Source organism: Pteropus alecto, unplaced genomic scaffold (assembly GCF_000325575.1).
Source record: "Pteropus alecto unplaced genomic scaffold, ASM32557v1 scaffold245, whole genome shotgun sequence".
NCBI lineage: Eukaryota > Metazoa > Chordata > Mammalia > Chiroptera > Pteropodidae > Pteropus > Pteropus alecto.
The window spans coordinates 80,713-106,783 of record NW_006436669.1 but is presented as its reverse complement, the minus strand read 5'-3'; the positions used below and the strand labels follow the sequence as shown (position 1 = coordinate 106,783).

General features: G+C 33.1%; 1 protein-coding gene across 1 annotated transcript in view; it reads left to right on the top strand.

The window, feature by feature from the left end:
• The window catches only part of ZC3H13 (zinc finger CCCH-type containing 13), a 115,019-nt gene extending 101,300 nt beyond the window's left edge, over positions 1-13,719 (top strand). The window contains 2 exon segments of the mRNA XM_025047947.1: positions 2,743-2,906; positions 11,305-13,719. Coding sequence (XP_024903715.1) covers positions 2,743-2,906; positions 11,305-11,472 — 332 coding nt within the window. The 3' untranslated portion in view covers positions 11,473-13,719.
• The last annotated feature ends 12,352 nt before the right edge of the window (positions 13,720-26,071 follow it).

The window sequence follows — 26,071 nt, the reverse complement described above, 5'->3', positions numbered from 1 at the left end:
TTGCACTGTTTCACTTACCTGGTACCTATCTTGTTCGGTTTGTTAGCTTATCAATACTTTATTAATGGGGTGAGGTTGTAAAAAGAAGGTAAAGAAGTTAAAGGTGAAAGCAGCATTTTTAATTTTATATCATGTTCATGAGAATAAAAGAGTTTGGTTAAAAGAATTAAGATTTTTACTAAGATAAAATTGGAAAAAAATTGCTTTGTGAATTTCATGAATCCATGTCCTTTCTTTCAACTCAGGATAAGCAGTAAAACTCTTGATTTTACTGTCTTAATAAACATAGTATATATGTGTATGAAACATATACTCGTGAATGTGTATTAACCTGACAAATGACTGAAGTCTTGAGTTATTGCCCCATTCTTTCTACTTTGATTGGCTCTGTGATCTGAAGCCTGTGGACATAAAATGATGGAATAAAACTCCTAAGGTCTTATCTATCTCTAAAGATATTTGTTCCTGTGACTTTTGCTGATAGCATTTCAGGTTAAAATCTAGTTCAATTTTGCTAACTATAATATACATTTTAATCCTGACTTGATGATGGCTTAATCTAAACAATGAAAATACACACTATAAAGAGGGCTTTGATTGTTCATTACCAATCAGTCCAGTTTTTTACTTGCTATAATAGCTTTGTTAGAGAACTGACATATGTTACTAAACATAAGTTTCTTAAGGAATAGAACTTTGTTTTGTTTACTGTATCCAGTGTCTACTAATCTGTTCTTACGAATTATTCCATTGCCTAGAATACTACCTGACACAAAGTAGATATGCAATAAGTATTTGTGAAATAATTGATACAGATTTTTTCTATTTTATTTGGTCTGTTTCAGTGCCCCAGTATTAAAGAAAGTATATCCCCATTCTAAGTGTCATTTTTTAAAAAATTCAGAGATCCTTAAATTCTTAATACAGAAAACTTGCATGTACAGTTGACCCTGGAGCAACACGGGTTTGAACTGTGTGAGTCCACCTAAATACATGATTTTCTTTTAATATGGGTACAGTCAGCCCTTCATATATCTGGGTTTTGCATCCAACAGCAGGTGGAAAGCAGTATTTTTGATCGCAGTTGGGAATCCACAGATGCAGTGAGCTAACTGTGTATTGTTCTTCACTATTTCACAATAAGGGACTTGAGCATCAACGTGTTTTGATATCTGTGGGAGGGTCCTCAAATCACTGCCTTCCGCAGATACCAAGGAACAGCTGAGTTTTAGGGGAGTCAAAAATTATATGCAGATTTCCAGCTACACCCTTTACTTCCCTGCCTTGTTTAAGAGTCAGCTGTACACTGAAATTTAAATTGCTTTTGTCTAGGCTTTCTGATTGTAATATGGTTAAGTTTTTTAAGTATGTGTTTAGTCTGTCTAGGGAGGTTTGCAGATATGTGTTTTATATTCTATTGTGAAAGCAGAAAATGATAAGGATTCAATAAAAAGAAATTTGTCCTAATGAACAATTTTCAAGAATGGCATGGACTCAATACAAATTTTTTCTATATTTGTATCTACAATGGAATAATAGTTAATTTCTTTCTTTAATAGTATGTAAATTTGACTATGTCATTGATTCAAACATTCATGTGTCTGAATCACCCGAGGAACTGCCTTTTTTTTCCTATAAAGTATCCTCTTCCAACTGTGGAGGTTCTGTAGATCTGATGGAATAGCCCTGGCAGTGTATTTTAAAAAGCTCTTCAGATGATTCTGGTAGACACCAGAGTTTGCAAACTATTTTTGAGATTTTCTTTATATTTATTTACTCTTTTCTCATGTTATACACCCGTTGGCTAGGTATATAACTTATTGACTAGGTATCTTACATGAGTCTAGTTTTTTGTTAATTATCCAATCTCTCTATTTATGCTTTGCACTTCTTGAAAATGAAATAAGTAATCTAGTTCCATTTATTCTTAGTTTATAATGACTATTTTGACTTAGTGACTGTTTTGTTTTTACCTATGTGTCTACTGCTTTTCTTGTGGGTTCTCACATATAACCTGTTTAATCATGTTGTTATAGAAGCTTTGAAGTTACTACTATTCTGTAATTTATTTTTATTACTGACTGGTCCTATTCTGATATCTTGACTTCCTTTTTGTCTATTTTTAATCCAACCTCTTTATTTTTATTAAATAATAAAATATTTAATAAAATATTAATTCTCCCATTTTTATAAAGTTTAAGCATGTTTTCCCTACGTTGCATGTTATGACTTAAAACTAAGTGATTTTAATTTAATATGTTGTCCAGGTTTTTATAGTGATCAAATCTAGGGTAAAATTTGCAGATTGTATGACTAACACCTAGTCATTTTACTGACTGATTTTTTTACAGGTCACAGAATGTAGTCACATTACTACATTTGAATCTTACTAAAGTCCCGAAATCTAGAAATTTAAGTAATAGTTGATGGTATGCAATATTCTAAATTTAACTTCACTAAGTTATAACTTGAATTTATCTTCCCAGTCATAGTTTTAGCAATCATTGTCTAAATTCTCTCTCCCAAGTCTGCTTTTCTTATATCTTAAACTTAAAGTGGCTATCAGAATATTTTTTTTTGTTTCAGACTAACAACATATTGAATGACTCTTAACAGAAAATACATAAATAATTTTCACCAATTTTGGTAATTTTGATAGAGTATAGGCTTTACCTAAGCAATTGGTAACACTTCTATTTTAGAAAAATTTTAATGCAAATTGTTGTTTGTTTATTTTGAAAGATGCAGACAGTCTTTTTGAACATGAATTGGGGGCTCTCAATATGGCTGCATTACTACGAAAAGAAGAAAGAGCAAGTCTTCTTAGTAATCTTGGACCATGTTGTAAAGCATTATGCTTCAGACGGGATTCTGCAATTCGAAAGCAGCTTGTTAAAAATGAAAAGGTATTGTTTACTTGGAAAAATGCAAAGTGTTTGTTGAGTAGTATGAAAGACATATTATTTGATTGCTTTAAGGTGAAATTGTAGTCTCACCTGTTTTTATGAGATTGGTTTTCTAGTCTTTTATACATGTAAAAGAAAGAAGTCTGTTAGAATTTATAATCCTTTTTATTTTACTTTAAATAACAATTTGTTTCAAAAATTGATGTATAAAATTTAAAATACTCTTATTTCTGTGAAATGTTTTTCATTTCATTATGAAAAGTTTCTTTAGATAATAAAACATACTAGAAATTTATTTAAATTGAAGATTAAGGAAAAAATTTCCCAGAAAGAGTGGAAAGGGTATTTATAGAAATAGTGTTTATGAGAATGTACTAACTTGGAAGAGAGAGAAATAAATCCAAATGATATATATGTAAGGATTTACTTGAGAAGAATAAAGAGAACTGAAACTAATAGAAATTAGTTTATATTTGGAAGAGATTTGATCACGAGAAACTGAAAATATCTTAGGCTTTTTAAAGTTGACTTCTTCATTCCCTATTTGGATGCCTTTGTTGTCTTTCTCTTGCCTGATTGTACTTGCTAGGACTTCCAAGACCATATCAAATAATAGTGGTGATAGTGGATAGCCTTGTCTTGTTCCTGATCTTACAGGGAAAGTTTTTAGTTTTTCACCAATACGTATGATGTTAGCCATGGGTTTGTCGTATATGGTCTTTACTATATTGAGGTACTTTCCTTTATACTCATTAAGTGTTTTAATCATAAATATACACTGTATCTTGTCAAATGCTTTTTCTGCATCTATTGATATTTATTTTCTTTATGTAGTGTATCACATTAATCGATTTGTTTATGTTGAACCATCCCTGTGTCTCTTGGATGAAACTCATTTGATTGTGGTGTATAATCTTTTTAATACGTTGCTGTATTCGGTTTTCTAGTATTTTATTTAGGATTTTTGCATCTGTGTTCCTGAGAGATACAGGTCTGTAGTTTTCTTTTTTTGTGTTATCTTTACTAGGTTTTGGTATCGGGGTAATGTTGGCCTCATAAAATGAGTAAGAAGTATTGCCTCCTCTTCAGTTTTTTTTGGAAAAGTTTGAGAAGAAAACAGGTATTATGTTTGGTAGAATTCGCTGGTGAAGCCAATCTGGTCCTGGACTTTTATGTTTTGGGAAGTTTTTGATGATTGTTTCAATTTCCATAGTGCTGATCAGTCTATTTAGATTTTCCAGTTCTTCTTGATTCATTATAAGAAGGTTGTATATTTCTAAGAACTTGACCGTTTCTTCTAGGTTATTACATTTGGTGGAGTATAATTTTTTGTAGTATTCTTGTATGATCCTTTGTATTTTGGTGGTATCTGTCATAATTTCTCCTCTTTCATTTCTGACTTTATTTGTGTCCTTTGTCTTTTTTCCTTAGTGAGTCTAGCCAGGAGTTTGTCAGTTTTATTAAATTTTTTAAAAAACCATTAATTTTTTCTATTATCCTTGTGTTCTCAATTTCATTTAATTCTGTTCTAATTTTTATTCTTCCTTCTGTTGACTTTGGGCTTCATTTGTTCTTTTTTTCTTAGTTTTTTAAGATGTAATGTTGGGTTGTTTATGAGAGAGCTTTCTTGTTTCTTGGGATAGGCCTGTAATGATATGAACTTTCCTCTTACTACCACTTTTTCTGTGTCCCAAAAGTTTTGATATGTTGTACTTTTATTCTCATTTGTTTCTGTGTATCTCTTGACCTCTTCTTTTATTTCTTCTTTGACTCAGTCATTCTTTAGTAGCATGTTGTTTAATCTCCACGTATTTGTGGTTCTTCCCACTCTCTTTTTACATTTGAACTTGTTTCAAAGCATTAGGTCAGAGAATATGGTGGGTATAATTTCAGACTTCTTAAATTTATTGAGGCTAGTTTTGTGTCCCAACATATGGTCTGTCTTTGAGAATGTTCCATGTGCATTAAGGAAAAGTATATAATCTGAGGTTTTGAGATAAAAGGCTCTGTAAATGTTGATTATGTCGAATTGGTGTAATGCGTCACTTAAGATTCTTTCCTTATTGATTTTATGTTTAGATGATCTATCTATAACTGACAATGGAGTATTTATGTCCCCTACTATAATTGTGTTTTTGTCAGTTTCTCCCTTTAGTTCTGTTGGTAGTTGCTTTATCTATATTGGTGCTCCCTGATTGGGAGCATAAATATTGATAGGTGTTGTATGTATGGTCCTCTTTATCATTGTGAAGTGTCCATCATTGTTGCTCATTCTTTTTTCATCTTGAAGTCTATTTTGCCAGATATAAGTACTGCTACATCCACATTTCTCTGAATGCCATTTGCTTGGAAGGTCATTTTCCACCTTATTACTTTGAGTCTATATTTTTCCTTATAGCTGAGATGTGTCTCTTGAAGGCAGCATATGGTTGGGTTTTATTTTTTGATCCATTCTACTATTTTGTGACTTTTTATTGGTGAATTCAGTATATTTACATTAAGGGTGATGATAGAAATATGAGGTTTTCCTATAGCCATTTTATCTTTTGTTTTCTGGTAACTGGGCATCTCCGTTGTTTCTGTGCCCTTGTGTTCTGTCTGTTATTTTAATTTGGTGGTGTTTAATAGTTTTTTCTTCTGTTCCCTCTTGTTTTATGTTATGTGTCTCTGTTCTGGATTTTTTATGTGTGGTTACCATTAAGTTTATGTAAAGAAAAGTTATATATACACAGTAGTCCTTCTGCCTTGTCTCCATTCCCCTTTGCAGATTCAGATCTTTACTCTCTCCACTTTTTTGTTGTCTCAAATTATCCCTATATATGCTGTACATTCATTTCTATGTTGTAGCAACTGTTGTCTTCTTCTCTTTTTCAAGTGTGTTTTTTTTACCTTTAACCATTATGTAATATTTAAAGTTATAATACATTGTTCTTAATAACAGTTGTACTTTCCTGTTTCATTGTTATATATTTTTTGTCCTTTTGTTTCAGGTAGAATGACCCCCTTCTGTATTTCCTGTAATGCAGGCTTTGTGGTAGAAAATTCTCTTAGCTTTTGTAAGTCTAAAAATGTCTTTCTTTCTTTTTCATTTCTGAAGGAGAACTTTGCTGAATATATTTCTTTCTTTCAATAGTTTGAATATTTAGTTCCACTCCCTCTTAGCTTGCAAGGTTTATCCTAAAAAGTGTGATGATAATCTAATGGGTTTTCCTTTATAAGTTGTTGTCTTCTTTTCCCTAGATGCCTTGAGAATTCTTTGTCACTGATTTTTGACAATTTTAATATGTGTCTTGGAGAAAGCCTTTTTGGTTTTGGGTTTATTTTGTGGAGACGAGGGAGAATGCTTTTTTGGATTAAGATAATTAAGAGTTTAGAGTTTCAATCTTGGTAAAGTATTCCTGTTTTTTGATTGTTTCTAAGTTCTTTGAACTGTCTCTCAGAATTTTCTTGCATCTCATTGAATTTTTTCAGAAGTGCAATCTTGAAATCTCTGACATTTAAATCATGTATTTCTATATCTATATCTTACTTTCTGGAATTTTTTTTTTTCCCTGAGCTTCCTTGTCCCCTTGGTTGTTTATTGTTTTGATTATTTCTCCACCTAGGCATTAATGGGAACGTAATCTGCTTTAAAAAAAAAAAATGAAAATTTATATAATGATCTCTTTAGCAGATTGATAAGAGGTTTCTTTTATTTCCAGTAGGTGGCACCCAAGCCTCCTACACTGCCCAAGCTGCTGAATCTCTACTTTGAGGTTAAAAATGCCCTTTATTCTCCGGGGGGGGGGAGTGTGCATCTCCTCTATGACCAGGTCACCTCTGTCCCAGGGCTCCACCCCTGTAGGAGAATGTGAAGGATGATGGGGTTCCATGCCTCTGAAAAGGCTCTGAAGTTCTTGTGCTGCCCCAATAGTCATATGTAATGTTCCAGTGCTTCTTTCCAAATCATCCTGACTCACGGAAGCGGGGGGCAGGCCAGATTGGGAGAGGCCAGCGGTCTGTGTGGCTATTTTCCTTCCAGTAATGCTGGCCCTCAGGCTTCAGCTGCCTTGCTTCTATATCTCTGCCACTGTCACTGGAAACGGCTGCACTGTATGTTTCAGTTCTCCTGGGGGTCAGTGTTAGCTCTGGAAGGTATGGTCAGGAGGGAAGGGAGGGGAGAGAAGGGGAGGTGAAGGACTTTGGGATGATGTGGGGAGGCTATAACTCAGCTTTCTACCCGGCAGTGGCGGTTGCTGAAACATAGATCTTGCCCCTCCGCGCTTGGTCTCTGTCCTGCTCCACTGGGTGCTTATCCCTCAGGCAGGACTCTTCAGTGCTTCAAAGAGCCAAAAATCCGCCACATAATTTCCCCCCTCCCTCATCCTTCAGGGAGTTACAGGCTGCATTCCACAGCTCCTGTCTTTCTTTCTTTCTCTCTTTGCACCTCCCTATCACATGCAGTTGGCCCACCTTCAGATGTTATGATGCACAGATCTCTCAGACATGCTTGTGTGCAGGTTGGGTATTATTTGGTGGATTGTAGATTTCAGGTTGTAATTTCAAGGGGAGAGATCAGGGGAGATCCCTCACTCCACCATGCTTCTGATGTCACCTCCACATTGAAAGCTTTCTAATTGAAAACTTTCTGACTGTGTCTCTGGAAAGAAGAGACACAACTAAAGAAAAATTAATTTCAGATGCTAGAGAGCATGATAAATGCTAAGAAAAACAAACAAAAACCTTTATATATGACTGTAAAATAAAAGTACAGAATAGGGGGTAAGTGGTACCTTATCAGATAATAAAAAGAAAGTAGAAATCCATTGAACCCCTATAAATTGTCATCATTTCTATTTAGGAGAATGATTTTTAAAGTATATAAATATAGTACATATCAGAAGAGTTACTAAGAGAACATTTAGGGTGCTTTAAATGAGTTTAAATCTCATTTTTATATCATAGTATTAAAAGAATGTACAGAACATGTAGCATGCAGAAAGAAGGAAATAATACACCAAATCAATAAAAATTTATACTAGAAAAACATTAGAGAAAATTGGCAAAACCAGAAGCTGATTTTTGAGAAATAAAATTGTTAATCCTCTACCCATACTGATAAAGAAAAAAAGAACACACAAATTACCAATACCAATGAAAGGGAATGTCACTACAGTTCTCACAGATAGTAAAAGAATAATAAAACAATACTATATACAACTCTATGTACTTAAATTTGACAATTTGAAGAAATGGATTAATTTCTCTGAAAGCCACAAACTACCAAACTTACTCAACAAGTGATAGATGACCTGAAAAGTTTTGTCTATTTTATTTATTTATTTTTTTAATCGGATATGTAGTTAAAAACCTGAAAAAGAAATATCCAGTCCCAAATTGTTTCATTGGAAAATCCACCAAACTTTTAAGGAGAGAATAACACTAATTCTAAGCTATTTCTCCCAGACAGTTGAAGAGGCAGGAAGACTTTCCAATTCATTTTATGAGCCCAGCAGTACTCTAATATTGCAACTAGACAAAGACATTACAAGAAAAGAAAACTGCAGATTAATATCTCTTATGTACATGGACATAAAAATCCTCAAAAATAATAGCATATCGAATTCAGTAATATATAAAAAGAATACAACACCATGACCTAGTATGGATTATCCTGGGTGAAAGTCTGGTTTAAAATACTAAACTTGAAGAAAAAAACACTTGGCCATATCAACCGATACAAAAAAAGCATTTGACAAAATTCAGCATTCCCTTACAATAAAAATTTTTAGCAAGCCGGAATTGGAAAGTAGTTAGTAAAGGGAATCTACAAAAAATACTACAACTCACATCATATGTAATGGTAAAAAGTTTGAAAGATTTCCCCAGAGATTAGGAACAAGACAAGGACTTTCTTACTACCCCTATTCAACATTGTACTGGAAGTCCTAGCCTGTTTAATATGGCAAGAAAAAGAAAGCATACAGATTGGAAAGGAAATAAAACTGTCTTGATTTTAGACAGTGTAATTGCTTATGTAAAAGCTTCCATGGAATTTACCAGAAACACTCATAGAACTTATAAATGAGTTAACAAGGCTACAAGATACAAAGTCAGAATGCAAAAAGCAATTGTGTTTTTATATATGAGAGTAATATATAGAAGCACCTGGAAACCGAAACGTGTACAAAAAAACAAAACCAAAATCTTTTTAGCAGCTTTCCCCCAGAATGAAGTACTTAGGTATAAATCTAACAAAACATGCAGGATCTATCTATGTCCGAAAACTACGAAAAACTGATGAAAAAATCAAAGACCTAAATAAATGGAGAGACATATTTCATTTGTAGATTGGAAGAAGACTCAATATAGTTAAGATTGTGATTCTCCCTAAATTGCTCTACAATTTAACACAGTTCTAGTAAAAATTCCTGCATGATTTTTTGTATATATAGACAGACTAATTCTAAAATGTACAAGGGAAGTCAAAGCAATTTGAATAGCCAAAAAAATTTTTTAAATAGATGAACAAAATATTAATAAAGTTGGAAGATACACACTACTTGATTTCAAGATTTACTATAAAGCCACAGCACTCAAGATAGTATAGTAATGATGAAGGGATAGACATTTAGATCAATGGAACACACTAAACAAGAGTCCAGATGTAGACACAAATATGACCAGTCTGCTGGGGAAGGACATTTTAAGAAGAGTTGTTTTAATTAAAATTTTTATTTTTAGATAACTGATGTTCAAAATTTAAATTTTTTTGTTCTTTAGCAGACAGAATGAAAAGACAGTATGCTGCAAGAAAATATTTGCAAATCACATTTTGAAAAACAACTTGTATCCAGAATATATAAAGAACTCATAAATTAACAGTAAGAAACAAGCAGCACAATTTTTTTTAATGGACAAAAGTCTTGAATAGCCACTTTAACATTATTAGCCATTAGGTAATGCAATTAAAACTTCAATGCAATGCCATTAACAACCTCTTACAAATAGCTAAAAAACAACAAAATATCTTAACAATATCAAGTGTTGGTATGAATGCAGAACAGTTGAAACTCGCATATATTGCTGGTGAGAATACAAAATGGTAGAACTACTTTGGAAGACAGTTTGGTTATTTCTTACAAGGTTAAATGTATACTTACCCAGCAGTACATTGCTATGTATTTACCTTAGAAAAATGAAAACTTACATTCATATAAAAATCTGTACATAAAAGTTTATAGCAGCTCTATTCATAATCTCCAAAACTGCAAGTAACTCCAGTGTTCTTCAGTTGGCTAATAGATAAACTTTGACATATCTATACAATGGATTACTGATTTCTAATAAAAAATTTCCAAGCTATCAGCACTATCTGTGGCATGAAAGAATCTCAAAGGCATTATGCTGAGTGATAAAAACTAGTCTCAAAAGATCATATTACTGTATGATTCCATTTATGTGGTGTTCTTAAAAAGGCAAAAGTATAACAGACACTTATCATTCGTTGTCAAGGGTTAGAGATTAAAGAGAGTGTGAATACAAAGGGGCAACAAAGGGAATTCTTTTGAGTGATGAAGCAAACATCTCTACCTGATGGTGGTCGTGAGTACATGAACCTATACATGAGTAAAAGTTCACAGAACTATATGTAAAAAGTCAATTTTACTGTACTACAACTTGTAAAGTATTTTTTTAAATGCAGATGTGATCAAAGAACCACCATTTCATTAAGGATCCTAGCAAGAAGAGAAATTGGCAGAATGCTAGAGATTTTCAAACCTTACCTTATTTCATTATACACATGGTTGGAGAACATTTAACAAAAATTTTTGACAGTAACTTCCAAAATTGCTAATCTAGATTTAAGTTACAATACTAGAGATAAACATTTTAGTACGAGGGAGGTCGTAGCTTCTCAATGTACTGCATTGACCAGTATACTGAGAATTTGTGCAGTTCTAGAACCTGCATCTTATGGGACATTAACAGTTCAGTGCTTCTCTTCAGATAATTGAAAAATTTTCATGTAAGAGTAAGATTGAATTAGTGTGTAGTACCATAGAAGGGAGTTTATTTCAACACGTAGAAGTAGTACTTTTCATCATAAAATGTTCAGTGTGTTTTTTTCCTCATTAGAAATGAAGTAAAACTAGTCGATTACCTATCAGATTGAGAAGATTCCTACATTAAGCAAGATGTTAGACTAGGTGCCCTTTAAAGATTGCTTTCTTTTCTAAGATTCTTCGAGTCTGAAAACATTTCCTTAATTCTGCGTTTAAATATCCAGTACAGCTAATATTTATCTCAAATTAATTTTTCTTATAATTTTAATATTTTGTTAGACTTTAACCTGTCTTTCCTACTGTTAACTAATAATGTACGTCTTTTTAAATTTGTTTTTATTTTCTCCAAATAGGGCACGGTAAAACAAGCTTACACAAATGCTCCGGTGGTAGACAATGAATTATTACGATTGAGTCTGCGATTATTTAAGCGGAAGACTACTTGCCATGCCCCAGGACATGAAAAGACTCAAGATAAACTCTCACAGTCTGGTGTCCAACAGGAAGTGTGTGTATCTTAAAGACTGAAGTTCAGTGACATTTTTGGTACTATCTTTCTTCAGCAGTACATATTCTTTTTCAAAGTGCTTTGGTTTCAAAAGCATTATTAGTGGCAGTGGCAGAAAACATTTATCAGCTGTGCTAAAAGAGTGAAGAACTTGATCTAAAGTTTAAAGACATTAGTTTTGGTTAACTTAAGATTTTACATAAATTTTTACACAGTACTTAATACTCATGCAAAATAATGTGAAAGCATCTAGATTTAGTAGTTTATTTTGTAAATTTTGTTAAAACTGAAGTTTTGGAAAATGATTGTCACTGCTCTTCCAGCCTATGAAGATTTTTTATGAAATGGAGCCATTGATATGTTCTGGATCATCCATAAAGAGACTATGATTTTACTCAGAAATCGTTCAATGAATGCACACAATGTGCAAGACTGTGCTGTGCAGAACACTTGAGATGTTGGTTCTGCATGCTGTTTGTAGGCAAACCTCCAGCAGAAGGGAGCCAAATACTTTATTTCTTTCTAAAATTCTAAAAAAATTTCTTCATAAGTCATTTTTTTTAATATATGTGCATAGTGTATACTGAGACTGTCTGCTATTTTTATTTTTGATAAACGTAGCTTCCCTTTCCATGTTCTAGATTTACTTTACTCTTCATTAACTTTATTCCTGGTGTTTTGAAACATTTTTTGTCTTACATCATTACATATTTCATACTTCAGTATTTTACTGGTTAAGTTATTATTATTGGACAGCTGTAAATAATGTGGAGTTGAATATGTATTTCAACTATAGCTCAATAATACTTGAAACCAAGTGTTAACGAACCTGCGAATTCTGAGCTTTAAAATCTTACCATCATACTTTTCAGAGCTGTAACCTTTGATTACATTGAACTGCCTCCAGCCAATAATATGTAAAATTATTTACTTTTTAAAATTACAACATATCTGCTTTATTCTGTATGTACATATTTAACTCATGAAGTAGGCTCTTAGGAAGATTTGAAATAGACTCCAAACTGCAGAATTTATGGGGAGACAGTAATAATAATAAAGGAACCCAATCAAAATTGTCATTTGGTCATTGCCTCTCAGTTTTTTGTTAAAACTGTAAGCCTATGATAATCTGTCTCAGTAGTTTTGTATCCTGTTTTCTAAAGGTAACCAAATGTTACTGGTGTAAAGTTTCTGTTCATTTCAAGAAACATTAATTATGCACTGAAGCTGTACAAGATACTTACCCAGTAAAGGAAATGGTCTTATTTTTAAATGACTTGGAAAGCATACATAAGAAAAATTGCAAACAAGAAAAATTTATTTTCCTGGCGTTTCCTTTTCCATTTAGTAAATGTTTTGAATAACAAAAATGAAAAGATAAAATTCTTTAATGACTGGAGAAACTACATCCTGATTATAGTGGGCAATATTGTTCCTGTACCATGAAGATTTAAAGTCCTAAAACTTAAAATTTCAGTTCCCAGAATTGTGTAATATAGCAAAAATAATGATTTTCCTGTTTTGTCCACTGACTTTAGGACTTCTTCACAAGTCATTATAGAATGAAAACTATGTGCAGTCAGTCCCTGAGTTAACAAAAGTTCAACTTAACGATTCCTCAACTTTACGATGGTGCGAAAGTGATACGCATTAAGTAGAAATTAAGTAGAAGTAGAAATTAAATAGGCTAATCTATGATGTTCAGTAGTTTAAATGCATTTTCAAGTTATATTTTCAACTTACAATGGGTTTATCAGGATGTAACTGCATCATAAATCAAGAAGCATCTGTAGTTAAATTTACCATACAGTCAAAACTGTTATCTTACAGTTTGAATATCTTTTTGTTACATTCTGAAAGGAAATTTTAGAACCATTCCTGTTTCCTTAGTCACAGTATTAAGAGCTTTATGTTCTCAGTAGCAATGTACTGTTAAGTTTCATAATGTTTTTAAAATTAATACATTCTCTATTTCTAATCATAAACTCGTAAAGTTCTAAAGCAGATCTTTTCATTGAATTTTTTATAAAAGCTCTTGAACCATAATTAAAGTCTCAAACCAGTATTCCTGAAGACATCTTCCAGTCTATAAATTATTTCCTAGTACAGTTAAAGAGGTCTGTTATAACTGATGTATCAAGTTTGTCTATTTCCAAAAATTGCACAACTGGACTTGAGCTGTTGGTAATAAGGAGTTGTCTAGATAGGGAAAGGGCAAAAGTATGTCTATAATCCAAAATAAAATGAGACTCAGCACATATATCATTGAGTCAATTGTTTGATTTTGGGGGAGAGAGGGGCAGCCGTCCTCACTAGTAAAGGGTTGTACTAACTTACTATAGCTGGTAACTTTTATTTCACAAAAATTTGTAAGTATAGCTAATAATGTAATATGCTGAAAAATATGACCTGTCTCTTTATTCTGATCAATAACTGCAGGTTACCTTCTTCATCCTACTTAAATGTAAGCCCTGAAACCATAACTATTAGAAGAAAACATAGGCAGTAAACACTCTAACATTGCCGTTAGTAATACACACACACATATATGTATGTGTATACATACATATATGTTTTAGTAATATATAAGTAAATATATATATCAAATATATATGGTATCTCTCCTTCAGCAAGAGAAACAAAAACATGAGACTGCATCAAACTAAATGTTTTTGCACAGCAAAAGAAACCAACAACAAAAATAAAGATAACTGGGGGGGAGGAGGGGACGAGGAATAACCCTTTTCCTAGTTAAAAAAAAAGTGTAGCTCATAGGGATACTATGTTTTCTAGTATTTGACTTTTTCAGCAAACTAATAAAAACAATGCTATAAATAGAATGATGTCATTTGTTTCAAGACTATCGATATACTAGAGTGATGCAAAAATAGAAGCAAGATATTTCATGGCAAACTTTGGGGTTAAGGTTAGGACTGTAATCCGTGAGTTAACTTGGTGCAAATGGGAAAAGAGCTAAACAAAATGTAGACAAGCAATCTACTAAATACAGAGTTCAAAACACTGGTTATAAGGATACTCAGAGGAAGAGTAGATGAACTCATTGAGAAATTTAGCAGATAGAAAACACAAAAATGGAGATAGAAAAATATATATAACAACCAAAATGAATAATATATTAGAGGGAATCAGTAGATTAAGCAGAGGATCAAATCAACAATTTAGAAGATAGCCAAAAACATCAAATCAGAATAGCAATGTGGAAAAAGAATTTAAAAAAAAAAAAAAAGATAGTTTAAGGGGCTCTTGGACAACGTCAAGGGTACCAACATACCTATCATTGGGGTACCAGAAGGAGAAAAGAGCAAGAAAATGAAAACGTATTTGAAGAAATCATGACGGAAAACTTCCTCAACTGGTGAAGGAAATAGAAATACAAACCCAGAAAGCACAGTCCCAGACAAGATGAACCCAAACAGGACCACACACAGATACATTAAGATGCTAAAGGTTAAAGACAAAATTTTAAAACCAGCAAGAAAAAAGCAATTTGTTATGTACAAGTGAGCTCCCATAAGATTGTCAGCTGATTTCTCAACAGAAGCTAGTTCAGAAGAGATTGGCAGGAAATACTAAAAGTAATGAAGAGCAAGGATTTACAGAGATTACCCAGCTAAACTATCATTTAGAATTGAAGGACAGATGGCAAGCTTCCCAGACAAAGAAAAGCTAAGGAAGTCTGTTACCACCAAGCCAGTGTTACAGAAAATGGAGGGGCTTTTTTAAGAAGAAAAAAGATTCAAAAATATAAATAATAAAAATGGCAATAACTACATATCTATCAACAATTACGTTAAATGTAAGTGGTGCTCCAATCAAAAGGATGGATAAGAAAACAAGACCCTTACATATGCTGCCTATAAGAGACTCACTTCAGATTAAAGGACACGCAGGCTAAAGGGATGAAGAAAAGATGTTTCATGAAAATTGAAACATTTTAAAAAGCTGGTGTAGCAATACCTATACCAGACAAAATAGACTTTAAAACAAAGGCTGTGACAAAAGTCAAAAAAGGACACGTTAATCCCACTTCTGGGTGTTTATTTGAAGAAACCCAAAACACTACTTTGAAGGGACATATGAATCCATGTGTTCATTACAGCATTAGTTACAATAGTCAAGATGTGGAGGCTACCTAGGTGATCATCAGTAGAAGAAGGGATAAAGAAGTGGTATATATATATATATACAATGAAATATTAGCCATAAAGAAGGAATGAAATCTTTCCATCTATGACAACATGGTTGGACCTAGAGAGTATTGTGATGAATAAAGTAAGAGAGAAAGACAAATGCCATAGGATTTCACTTTCATGTGGAATGTAAAGAATAAATTAAACAAAACAAACATAGATACAGAGAACATTTTGATAGTTGCCAGATGGGAGGAATGAGAGGTGGGTGAAAAAGCGAAGGGATTAAGAAGTACAAATATGTAGTTACAAAATACTTATGGGTATGTAGAATATAGCATAAGGAATATGGTCAATAATGTAATAACTATGTACAGTGGTCAGATGGGTACTAGATTTATCAGGGTTATAATTTTCTAAGTTATATAAATCTCTAATCATGTACACCTGAAAATAATATATGCTAACTGTAATTGAAAAAAAAATAATTTAAAAAATAATAATATAAAGAAGAAAGATAATAACCTAACTTTATACCTTAAGGAACTAGAAAAAGAAAAGACACACCCCAAAGTTAAGGAAGAAAATAATAAAGACCAGAGTGGAAATAAATGATACAGAGACTAAAAAGACAATATGAAAGATCAAAGAAACTAAGAGCTGTTTTGTTTCGTTTTGTTTTAAGGTAAATGAAATAGAGAAACCTTAAGCCCAAATTACCAAGAAAAAAGATGACTCGAATAAAATCAGAAATAAAATAGCAACTGATACCACAGATATACAAAGGATCATGAGAGACAACTGTGAACAATTATACTCCAACAAATTAGATAACATGTAAGAATTGGATAAATTTCTAGAAATGTACAACCTACCAAGTCTCAATTATGAAGAAATAGAAATATTAGCAAATCATTACTAGTAAGGAGATTTAATTACTAATTAGAAAGAAACAAATCAAATCAAAAGTCCAGAACCAGATGGCTTCACTGGTAAATGCTGTTAAACATTTAAAGATTTGATAGCAATACTTCTCAAACTCTTCCCAAAAATAAAAGATGGAACATTTCCAAGCTCATTTTATAAGGCAAGCATTACCCTGATTTCAAAATTAGACAAAGATATGACAAGAAAAGAAAGTTACAGGCAAATATAACTAATGAACATTTATGCAAAATTGCTCACCAAAATATTAGCAAACAGAATTCAACAATACATACAAGTATTATACACGATAGTCAAGTGGGATTTATTTCAGAATGCAAGGATGGTTCAATATTTCAATCAATGTGATACACCACACTAACAAAATAAAGGACACATATATGGTCATCTCGATGTATAAAAATCATTTGACAAAATTCAACAACTGTTCATTATAACAACTCTCAACTGGGTATAGAGGGAAAGTACCTCAACATAATAAAGGCCACATATTACAAGCCAAGAGCTAACATCATACTCAACGGTGAAAAACTGAAAGCTTTTTTCTCTTAAGATTAGAAAGAAAACAAGGATGTCCACTATTGCTACTTTTAGTCAACATAGTACTAGAAGTCCTAGCCAGAGTTAGGCAATAAAAAGAAGAGCATCAAAATCAGAATCGAAGAAGTAAAACTGTCTTTATTTGCAGATGACCTGATATTCTGTATAGAAAACTTAGAGACTCTACCAAAAACCATTAGATTATGAATTCAGTAAATTTTAAGAATACAAAATCAGTGTGCAAAAATATGTTGTTTTTATACACTAATGACAAACTATCAAAAGGGAAATTAAGAAAACAATCCTATTTGCAATTGCATCAAAAAGAATAAAATACTTAAGAATAAATTTAACCAAGGAGGTTAAAGAATTGTAAACTGAAAATTATGAAAGAAATTAAAGAAGATGCAAATAAATGGAAGGATGTAACACTAAACCTAAACTCAATCCAAACCTAAATCTTAACCCTTACCCTAACCCTAATCCTAACCACAACCAAAACTAACCTCAACCTTAATTCTAAACATACACCTAACTCTAAACATAACTCTAACTTCAACACAAACCCTAATCCTAAATCAACTGTAACACTAATGATTAATCTATACCTAAACTCAAACCTAACTCTAAACCTAACCTTGATCCTAACTTCAACCCTAGCTCTCACCATAAACTTAATCCTAATCCTAACCTTTACCTTCAACCTAATTTCAGCCCTAACACTAACACATATCCTAACCCTAATCTTTACCTAAAACTTATCCTTAAACCTAACCCTAAAACTCATTTAATCATAATCTCAACTCTAACCTTAAAACTAACCCTAACCCTAATGCAAATCTCAAACCAAAACTAATGGTAACCCTAACCATGATCCTAATCCTAAATTCAACACTATCACTAACACTAACCCTTATAATAACCCTATCCCTAACCATAACTGTATTCTAACCTCCACCCTAAACCAAACCCTAATTATAACCTCAATGCTAACTGTAAATTCAGCTCTAAACCTAATCCTTACCTACCTATAATCTTCACCACCACCCTAAACCTAACATCAAACCAAAATCTGTTCCTAATTTAGCTAATCCTATCCTAAATAGAAATCTCAACCCTAACCCAAACACTGACACTAAGTCTAACTATAACTAACCTCAAACCTAACCCCAGTCCTAACCATAATCTTACCCCTATTTCTCACCTAAACCCCAATTCTAACTCTAAATACAACCCTAATCCTAATTATAAACTTAAAAACTGATCCCTAATTCTAAAACTAACCTTAAACCAAGCCCAAATTTTAATCTCAAACCTAACATAACTCTAACTGTAATTCTAACCTCAAACCTAAAACTAACTTCACACCTACACTAACTGTAACCCTAACCCTAACACTAACCTCAACCCAAAACCTATCCCTAAACCTAAAGGTAACCCTAACACTAACTCTAAACTCAATCCTAAAATTTACACTAATCTACCTTAAGCCAAACCCTACACTGAAACCAGCTGAACTCTAACCCTAATATTAATCTTAACCCTAACCAACCCTAACCCTGTATTAGTCCTAACCTAAATTTTAACCTTAACCCTAATTATAAAGTAAACCATAACACTAATCTCAAACTTAACCCTAATTCTAACCCCCAAACCTAACCATAATTCTAGCCTCAACACAAACCCTAACTCTAACACTAACCCTAACCATGCGTTAACCCTAACCTCAACCCTAACCCTAAAATTTTAAACTCCAACATAATCCTAACACCAACACGAAGCCTAAATCTATACCCAACCCTAACCATAACTCTAAAATAAATTCTAAACTCAATTCTAACTCAATCCTTTCCAAAACCAATATTCTGACCTCAACTCTAACTCTAAGATAAACCCTAAACCTAATCTTAACTCTACCTTAATGCTAATCTCAAATTTAGACTTAAACCTAACCTTAAGTATAAGTAATATATAAGTAACCTGAACTCAAACCCTATCTTACAACAGAGAACTAAATTCAAAGCTCGGTCCAAAACTCCAACCTAATCCTAACACTAATCTTAATTCTAACATCAACTCTAACCATAAATCTGACCCTAACCCAAACTCTAAATTTAATCTCAACCCTAACTTCATACTCATGCCTAAGAATAAAACTGACACTAATTATAAGCTCAATTTTAACCTTAACCTCAACCTTAATCCTAACCTAAACCCTAACCCTAACCCTAATCATAACCTCACCTAAATCTATCCCTAAACCAAAGCTATTCTTAACCCTGATCAATCCTAACACCAGCATTAAACTTTACTCTATACCTAAAATCAAACCTCAACCCTAACCCTAATCTTAATGCTAATCTTAACTGAAATTTTGACCCTAATTCTAATCATAATAATCCTAAACTACTGCATAATTAAACCCAAACCCTATCCATAACTCTGAACCAGACTTAATCTTAATCCTAGTCTCTACACAAGTCCTAATGCAAACACTAACCTAATCTTAAAATCAACCCTAACTCTAAACAACAATCCTAATCAAACCAAACTCAACCAAAACCCTAACCCTAATGCTAATCCTAACCTCATCGATAATCCTAACCTCAAACTTAATTCTAACCCTAAATGTAACTCTAAATGTAATTATGACCTCAAAAAAAACCATATCCCTAATCCTAAAGCTAACCCTAATTCTCATACTAAACTCAATTCTAACTATACCAGTAACCCTTAACCTAAATTAAACTTAAACCTAAATTCAATCATAATCCTAGCTATAATCTTAACATAAACCTTACCCCTAACTCTAAACTTAACCACAACACTAAAAACCTCAACCATAACATAACCCTAACCCTAAAACTAATCCTAAACTCAACTAAAACCTTACACTTATTTTAACCATAACTCTAACCCTAATCATAGCTTCAACCAAAAACAAATCCTACTCTAAAGCTAACCATAACCCCAATCCCAAACTCAACCCCAACCCCCCAAAAAACCCTTACCCTAAGCCTAAACCTATACCTAAATTCAATCCTAAATCTAACATTAAATTTTATTCTAAACCTAAGCCTATAACTAAAGTCTAACATAACACTAATTCTAATCCTAATCTCAAATATAACCCTTAACCTAAACTTTACCCTAACCCTAATCTTAAACTCAATTCTAACCTCAACCCTAACTCTAACCTCAGCAATAACCCTAAATGTAACACTAATTCTAACCTCTACAAAATACCTAAAGCTGTCTAACCATTACCCTAACCTAATCCTAAACCCAACCCTATTCTAACTTCAACCTTAAGTCTAACTTTACCACTAACCATAACTATAATTCTTAGTTAACCCAAACCCTAAGTCTAACCATAAACCTAACCCTAATTTCACCCCAAATTCCAAACTCAACCCAAAGTCTAACACTAACTCTAACTCTAATTCTAACCTCAAATCTAAATCATAACCTAAATCTAATCATAACCATAACCTTAATTGTAACCTAAACCAAAATCATATCCCTAACCCTAAAGCTAATGCTAATACTAATCCCACCCTCAACACTAACCTGAACAAAAACCCTGACCCTGAGCTTAAACCTATGTATGAACAAAATCCTAACCCTAACACTAAAATTTACATTAAACCTAATCTTATACCTAAACTCAAACCTAACCCTAGCATTAACTGTAATAATAAATCAACCCTAATCTTTAAATCAACCCTAAAACTAACCCTAAACCTATCTCGAATTCTAACTTCGGTCCTAAATCTAACCCTAATCATGACCATAAACCTAACCCTAAAACTAAAATCAACTCTAACCTTAAACTTAACTCACCCTAACATTAAACCTAATTGTAACCATAATTCAAATGTTAACGCCAACCCAAACTCTAACACTTACCTAAGCCTTACCTACAACTAAAGTCAACTTTAATAACCCTTTCTCTGACCCTTAAACTAACATTAAAACTAATCCTAACCCCAACTTCAACACTAATAACCCCACCACTAACCATAATTTCAATCCTTAACTCAAAACCTAAACCTAACCCTAACCATAGTCCTAAAATCAACCCAAATCCAAACACTAATGCTTTTTCTAAGCCTAATTTATATACCTAAACTCAACCCTAACCCTAACACTAATCTTAAACTCAAATCTAGCCTAGCCTTATTCAAAACCCAAATCCTAACTTCAAACTTAACTTAACCACAACTCTCACTTAAAACTAAACCTAATCTTAAACTGAACCTTAACCTTAAATTCAAACTTAAATTTGACATTAACCCTATGCATAAAGGTAATCTCATTCTAAACACTACTAACATAAAAGCAAACCTAGAGCCTAACCTAAACTCATTCCTAACCCTAATACTAATCTCAATATTAACCCTAATCATTAACCTAACACAAACACAAACCCTAATTTTATTCTCAAACATAATCCTAATCTCACACCTAACATGAACTCTAATCCTAATGCTTATCATAACCTCAACCCAAAACCTATACCTAAACCTAAAGCTTCTCCTAATTTTGAATTCAATCCTAACACTAATGCTAAATTTAACTCATACTTAAAACTAAATGCTAACCCTAACAGTAATCCTAATTCTAATTTAAACTCTAAACTTAACCCTAACCATAATCCTAAACGAAACCTTAACTCTAATCCAACCTAACCCTAATCCTAGCCTCAGTGAGAATGCTGACAGTAACACTAATCCTACCTCAAGCTTATTTCTAACCTCAGCCCAAACACTAACCCTAAAACAATCACAGACCTAATCTAACCTCATTGCTAACTCTAATCTCAAACCTAACTCTAAACCTAAATCTAACCCTAAACCTAATAGTATCTCAACCCAAACCATCTCCCTAACTCTAAATCCAACCCTAATTCTAATCCTAAACACAACCCCAACAATACCACTAACACCTATTCTAATTCCAAACTCTTACCTAAACTCATCCCTAAATTTAACTATAATCTTAACCTTGACACTAACCCTAACCTCAACCTTAACCCCAAACCTGATCCTAATCTAACTCTAAATATAACTCTAATTCTAACGTCAGCCCTAACCGTACGTAATCTTAACCCTAATTTAAATGTTAAATGTACACCTAAATCTAATTGTAAAATCAATCTCAAATGTATCTTTAATCCTAGAGGTAACTGTAATCATAATCCAAAGCTGAATCTTAACACTATCAATAACACTTACCCTAAGACAAAAACTATACCTCAATTTAATCCTAATCCTAACCTAAACTCTAATCTTAAACATAACCCTAATCCCAACATCAACATTAACTCTAAAGTAGCCATAACCATAACCCTAACCTAACACTAATCATAAACTCAACCTCAAACTTCTCTATTCTTAACCCTATCTTTAATCCTAATCCTAAAGTCAACTTTATACCTAAACTCAAATTTAATTCTAATCCTAACTTTTATTGTAACATCAATCCTAACTCTAGCATTAACCCTAACCCAAATTCTAACCTCTATCCTCAACATACCTCAAACTTAACCTCAAAACTAACCCTAAATTTAACCCTAACTCTAACCTCAACCCTAACCTTAACCTTAAACTAAACCTTAATCTTAACCTCAAAACTAACCTTAACCCTAATCCTAATTGTAACATCAGTGAAAACCCCATTCCTAACCCTAAAGCTAATACTAATCCTAAACTCAATACAATCACTAACACTAACCCTTACCCTAAGCCTATACCCTTACCTTAACTCAAAACTAACCCTAACCTTAGCCATAACTGCAATCCTAAATTTCACCCTAAACTGTACACTAATTCTAGCCTCAATCCTAATCAAATAATCTTGACTTCAATGCTAACCCTAACCTCAACCCAAAATATATCCCTAACCCTAGCTAACCTCATTCCAAATTCTAAACTCAAACCTGACCCAAACACTGACACTGACCCTAATTCTAATTTAATACCTAACCTCAACCTTAACCATATTACTAAACCTAATCCTACCCTTAACCCTAAACTCAAACTTAACCCTAACCATGACCCTAACCTCAATTTTAAAACTACCGCTAACCCTAAACCTAATCCTAAACTCTACCCTCAACCCAATCTGAACCTTGACACTAATGTAATCCTAATCCTTACCTCAAACTTATCCCTAATACTAATCCTAATTGTAACCTCAACCATAATATTAATCTTAACCCTAATACTATGTCAACCTAAAACCTAATGCTAAACTTAAACTTTACCCTATCCCTAATTCTAAACTCAACATTATCATTAACATTAACCTGTACTCTAAACTCAATCCTATACCTAACTCAGTCTTAACTCTAACCGTAACTGTAATCCCAAACTTCACCCTAACACAAACCATAATCCTAATCTCAAAACTAACCCTAATTTCAACCCTAACACTAATTTAAAACTACTTAACTAACTGTATTTCTGACCTCAATCTTAACTCTAAATTCAACACAAAACGTATCCCTAAAGCTAGCTAAAATTTTAATTCCTAAACTCAAACCTAACACAAACACAAACACTGACCATAGCTTAACCCTGTATCTAAATTCAAAACTAACCCCTAATCTTAACCTCACACCTAAACCTAACCCTAATCCTAACCCTAATTATAATCTTGATCAAAATGATATCCCTAGCCCTAAACTAACACTAACCCTAATCCCAGACTAAACCTAACCCAAACAAAAACTCAACCCTAAGACTTTACCTTACACTAAGCCTAATCCTATACCTAAACTCAAACCTAACACTAACACTAATCATAACTTAACCCTAATCCTAACAGCTCCAAATCTAACCTTAACCCAAACAATAACTATAACCATTAAACTAAAATATTCTCCTCTTACTCTAATCTTAACCCAAGGGTAACTATAACCCATACTCTAACACAAACTCTAACTCTAACATGGACATTGATCCTAAATCAACCCTACCATAACATTAAGCTTTACCTAAACCTTACCTACACCTAAACTCATCTCTAATTCTAACTCTAATCCTTAAACTAACATCAACCCAAACTCTACCCTCAACACTAACTCTAACTCTACCTCTAACCATAACTCTAATCCTTAAACAAAACACGAAAACTAAACCTAATCCTAACCCTATACCAATACTCAGCCTAAACCCAACCAGATCCAAAAACAAAATCCTAACTGAAACCCTAACCCTAACCCTAAATGAAACCCTATCCTAAGCTCAACCCTAATTCTAAACTCTAACCTAAGCTTAACACTAACCCTATAAATAAATGTAACCTCAGTTAAAACACTATTATTAACACTGAAGCTAACCCAGAGACAAATTCTAAACTCAGAGTTATTCTAACACTAAACCTAGGATTGGGTTTGAGTTGCAATTAGGGTTAAGTTTAAAGTTAGGGTTTGGGTGATTTTATGATTAGGGTTAGAGTTATGGTTAGCTTTGAAGTTAGTATTTGAGTTTAAATTAGTTTCAGTGTTAGGTTACAGGTTAGAGCAAGGGTTAGGATTAGTGTTAGGTTTAGGGTTAGAGTTAGGGTTAGATTTAGCTTTTATGTTAGAGTTAAGATTAGGGTTAGGATTAGAGTTAGGTTTAGGGTTAGAGTTAGGGTTAGATTTAGCTTTTATGTTAGAGTTAAGATTAGGGTTAGGATTAGAGTTAGGTTTAGGGTTAGAGTTAGGGTTAGATTTAGCTTTTATGTTAGAGTTAAGATTAGGGTTAGGATTAGAGTTAGGTTTAGGGTTAGAGTTAGGGTTAGATTTAGCTTTTATGTTAGAGTTAAGATTAGGGTTAGGATTAGAGTTAAGTATGAGTTAGGGATAGGGATGGGCTTATATAATTGGAATTATGTTTAGGGTTAGAGTTAGATTTAGGTTAGGATTTTGGTTTAAATTATGTTTAGGGTTAAAGTTAGGGTTAAGAAAAGAGCTAAAAATAGTGTTAGTTTTTGAGGTAGTGTTAATGTTAGGGTTAGATATAGTTAAATTGAGAGTTAGGGATAGGTGTAGGGTTAGAGATGAGTTTATAATTAGTGTTAGTGTTGGAGTTAGAACTAAGTTAGTTTTGAGTTTTGGGATTTGATGTTATGGTTAGTTATGTGTTAGACTAAACACTAATTTTAGAACTAGGTATATAGTTAGAATAAGTGTAAAGCTTAAAATTAACCTTATTCCTAAAACTAAAGATTACCCTAAGTCAATCTTTGCTTCGAGGTTACTAAGGATAGGATGAGGATGAAGACAAGGGTGAGGGTAAAGATTAGAAGTAGGTTTGAGATAAATGTAGGGTTGTAGTTAGGAATAATTTGATTTAGTCTTTGGTTAGAGGCTTACTTTATGATTAGGTTCAACTAAACCCAAACTTGAAAGCTCATTATAACCCGAATACTAACTTAAGCTGAATCACAAACTCAACCCAAACCCTATCCCTTACCCTAACTCTAACCTGAACCCTGACTCTGTCTTTAATCACAAACACGGCCCTAACCTTAACCCTGATGCCTAACCTAAATCTGACACTGCCTCTAAATGTAATTTAAAAACTTGGCCCCCAACTGACCCTGGACTGAAGCCCAAGACAAACCTGAATTAAACTCAAACCCCAACCTCAAAGCGAACTCTAGCCTCACGCCAACCATCAATCGCAAAATCAACCCTGACCCTAACTGTAAAGCGAGCCCTTCCCCTCACTTACAGCTTGCTCAAAAGACACCCTTAGCCGTAAATGTAAACTTAAACGTGACGCTAATCTAGACCCAAAATCTAACTCCAAAGCTAACTCTAACTCGATGCACCCCGAGACCTAGTCTTAAACCCGACCTTAACCCTAACCCCTAACCTAACCTAAATAGAACATGAACTGAATCCTAACTTAAACTGAACCCTGACTTCAAACTGACTCTTAACTTTAACCGATACCTTAAGCTCAGTCACAAACTCAACCC